At 35.9% G+C, this 3479-nt stretch overlaps 2 protein-coding genes across 2 annotated transcripts in view; both read left to right on the plus strand.

The window, feature by feature from the left end:
• Positions 1–1070, plus strand: part of LOC106521492 (putative olfactory receptor 10D4) — a 5247-nt gene extending 4177 nt beyond the window's left edge. Inside the window, exons 3-4 of the mRNA XM_014014078.1 lie at positions 17–158; positions 1035–1070. Coding sequence (XP_013869532.1) covers positions 17–158; positions 1035–1070 — 178 coding nt within the window. The remainder of the gene's footprint in view (positions 1–16; positions 159–1034) is intronic.
• A 43-nt stretch (positions 1071–1113) lies between these two features.
• LOC106521493 (olfactory receptor 2AT4-like) overlaps positions 1114–3479 on the plus strand; it is a 3404-nt gene continuing 1038 nt past the window's right edge. The window contains exon 1 of the mRNA XM_014014079.1: positions 1114–1231. Coding sequence (XP_013869533.1) covers positions 1114–1231 — 118 coding nt within the window. The remainder of the gene's footprint in view (positions 1232–3479) is intronic.

Here is a 3479-nt window from a genome sequence, read left to right on the forward strand (position 1 = left end):
GTAATGTTGGGATTAGTTTCAGTGCTGATGTGCGTATTGTAATCGTAATGCTTTATAGCCTTGTTCCTCCAATGGTCAATCCTCTGATTTACTGCTTGAGAGCGAAAGACATAAGATTATGTTTGTGGAAACAGTTTTACAGAATTGTGCCTCCAAAGGTACAAGTTTCAACAATTAGTACCTGAGAAATCACTGTAATGATGTTAAATGAAATCAAATTTCTGTTTAAAAATGTATTTCTCAAAATCAAGACTCCTTACGATTTATTTTATTATTACTAAAGGATCAAAATATCATAAAAACATTGTGTTCCATGATAATGTAGGACTCAACATTATCTCAGAGCTTGGAAGCCTCAGTTTCAAGTCATATATGTGGCTGTTATGTGTGGCTTGTGTATTTTTCTAATACATATGATGATTTTATTTAGACACAGTTTTTTCAACAGTTCAAAAGCATTCATTTTATTATTTTGTTAATCTTTTTTTTTTTGGGGGGGGTGGGGTAAAATAATATTCTAAATTGACCTGAGAATAAGTGCATAGTTGTGTTGTAAAACAGACAGAGGTCATGATGGAAATTACAAAGTTATAGAATATCAGCATGCATGTGTGTTTATCCAATGAGTCTAAGACATTTGGTTTCAAATTGACGTTTTATTACTACTTTTGATAAATTCAACAAGTGCGCCATGTGTTCTATTCTCAAAATCTAACATTGATTACCAGTATGTCCAATTTGTGGTCTTGTCTCAAAACTCAATTTGTATTTCCTTTTTTTTTCATTTTCCAAGTAATTCGTCTATGCTTACTATCTGTTGACCATTTTGTATATTAGAGTATCCAGCTTAATAAATAAAATACTTTAGTGTAATAAGTTTACATGAAAACAACAAATCAATTAATCTGTCATTTAACACTAGAAGTCACCCCCCTGAAGTCCCGAAAGAGGGTCAAAAGACCCTTAGTCCAAACGGACGATTCTGATGGCTCCAATTAGCATCCTTTCATTTGTAAATGTGGCTATTGCCTTAGGAATCAGCAGGGGACAAACCCTCTCCTTCTGCTTAGCAATATGAGACATGCAAACATCTTTCTTTGTTGTAAAAACAAAATGTATAGACATCGTTGTCGACACGATGATGTTGTCGTCGACATCGTCGACATCATTGTCGACATCGTCGACGTCGTCGTCAACGTAGGTGCAGAGTTTTGGGCCAAAGGGGGGATATGTAGGGGCACAGTTCTGGGCCAAAGGGGGGATATGTAGGGGCACAGTTTTGGGCCAAAGGGAGGATATGTAGGGGTACAGTTTTGCCGCCCGATGATATTCTCGCTCTGTTTCTCAAGTCCTGTTTAAAAGTTTTTGCTCTGAAGATTTGTTGTGTTGCAAAGAACATAAGTGGATGCCACTGTATTTTCAAAGCTACAGTAAAAAATTGTAAATATAGTATCTGATTCAAGTATTGTGTGTTTAGCAAGGTTTTGTCTTTTTGTTTTCAATGAATATATCAAATCAGTCAGAATTGACTAGGAGCACAAAAGTTATTTTGTGGGACAGTTTAGAAAATTTACAAATACCACACATTTACACCTGTGGCAGAAAGCAATTTACAGCTACTTAAAAAGCTGAAGTCATAAATGCAGAAACACTGACAGGAGTGGATCATTATTTTTTACCCTTCGATCATGTTTGGAGCAAAGAAAAACACAATGGTACCAAAGAAGACCTACACTGCTTTGCAAGTTTTGGAATTACTGACTGCTATGGATGACTGCGAGTCCAATAGAGGAGAGGAACTAGCTTTTGATGAAATAGATGATTCAGACACTGATTTGAACTTAGAATTTTCTACAGATGAAGACAAATGGTAAATGGACTGAACTTATAGAGCGCTTTTCAAGTCCCTCCGGACCCCAAAGAGCTTTACACTAACAGACATTCACCCATTCACACTCACATTCATACACTGATGATGGCAAACTGCACCGTAGCCACAGCTACTTTGTAAATATTGTAAATAAAACTTGCTGCTAATTCCTGTTTATGTACTGTATCTTGATTCCCTCAGCCATGTCTGCAGCCCAAAACTCTGCATCTACATATCCCCCCTTGGCCCAAACTTTGCATACATGGCTGAGGGAATCAAGATACATAAACAGGACTTGGCAGCAAGTTTTATTTACAATATTTACAAAAACAGCTTACACAAGCAATATATACATTTTATTTTTACAATAAAGAAAGATGTTTGTAAGATACTATATTTACAATTTTTTTTACTGTAGCTCTGAAAATACAGTGGCATCCAGTTGTGTTCTTTGCAACACACCACATCTTCAGAGCAAAATCTTGTRAACAGGAGCCCTTGAGAAACAGAGTGAGAATATTATCAGGCGTGGTGGGTGTGTCTGGATTAGCTGCAGCCATATGAACAACAAAAGGCAACAAATGGCCCTCATTTTACTTATTTTCAAAACAAAAGCACCCGTTCACAGCTGATTTAGAATGTGAGCTAAAATTCTTGAGCTCAGTCGATCCCTCTCTGGGTTCCAAAGGTAGAAATATTAAATGACCCATCTCTGGGACTTCTAGTGTTAATACATTTATTAGTTAAGTAGTATAATGTATGCATATTTTACAAACTACCACTGCTATTTTTCTTGCATAGTCCAAGAAAACCTAACATTTCTATTAGTCAGTTAATTGTTTAACCACACGGGCCATAAAGGGCCTGACTAATTTTGAACACGTTTAAATTTGTATTTCTCGCTCTGTTGATCTGTTATGTTCTGTAGTTGTGACAAAACTTGTCCTGTTTGATTTCATGTTTATTGTTTCTAATATTAACCACAGAGGTAGAGCTGTGACTGTTTTTGAGCATCAGTATTAGGAAAATAAATCTATTTTTCATGAAGGTAACTATCTTTTAAACCAAAACAGGCTGTTTAAGGTAACATAAAAGAAGTTAAAGTCAGGATCATGACATGCATAGTAGCTACAAGCATCCACCCATTTTCTTTACCCACTTTTTGTGAAGGATTAGGGGAAGTTGGTGTCTGTCTCCAGCAGTCACTGGGTGAGATTCAGGGTACACACTGAACATGACAACACTCCATCAAAGGGCCACACAGAAATAAATGAAAAAGTTTACCATTCACACACAAACTCACAACGAGTAAGAGTTTAAACTTCCCAAACTGCACGTCAGACATCCTGAGAGARTATAGAGATGATGGACAATAACTCCACCTTCATTACATGTCATGCTGGGAAGTTATTTTAAGCAGGTAACAAACAGATGAGTGGTCAGAGTACTCTGCTGCTCTGCTTAGGAAAGGTATTTCCTAACTAAAAGAACTAAAAACATGATGAATATTTTGTTTAAAAGGTAATAAATGTAAGGAATATTGGAAAAAAAAGGTTTATTTTTCAATAAATATTTAATTAATATGGTTTTTTAATCAAGTGAAGTAATG

This window comes from Austrofundulus limnaeus, unplaced genomic scaffold, assembly GCF_001266775.1.
Source record: "Austrofundulus limnaeus strain Quisiro unplaced genomic scaffold, Austrofundulus_limnaeus-1.0 Scaffold110, whole genome shotgun sequence".
Taxonomy (NCBI): Eukaryota; Metazoa; Chordata; class Actinopteri; order Cyprinodontiformes; family Rivulidae; genus Austrofundulus; species Austrofundulus limnaeus.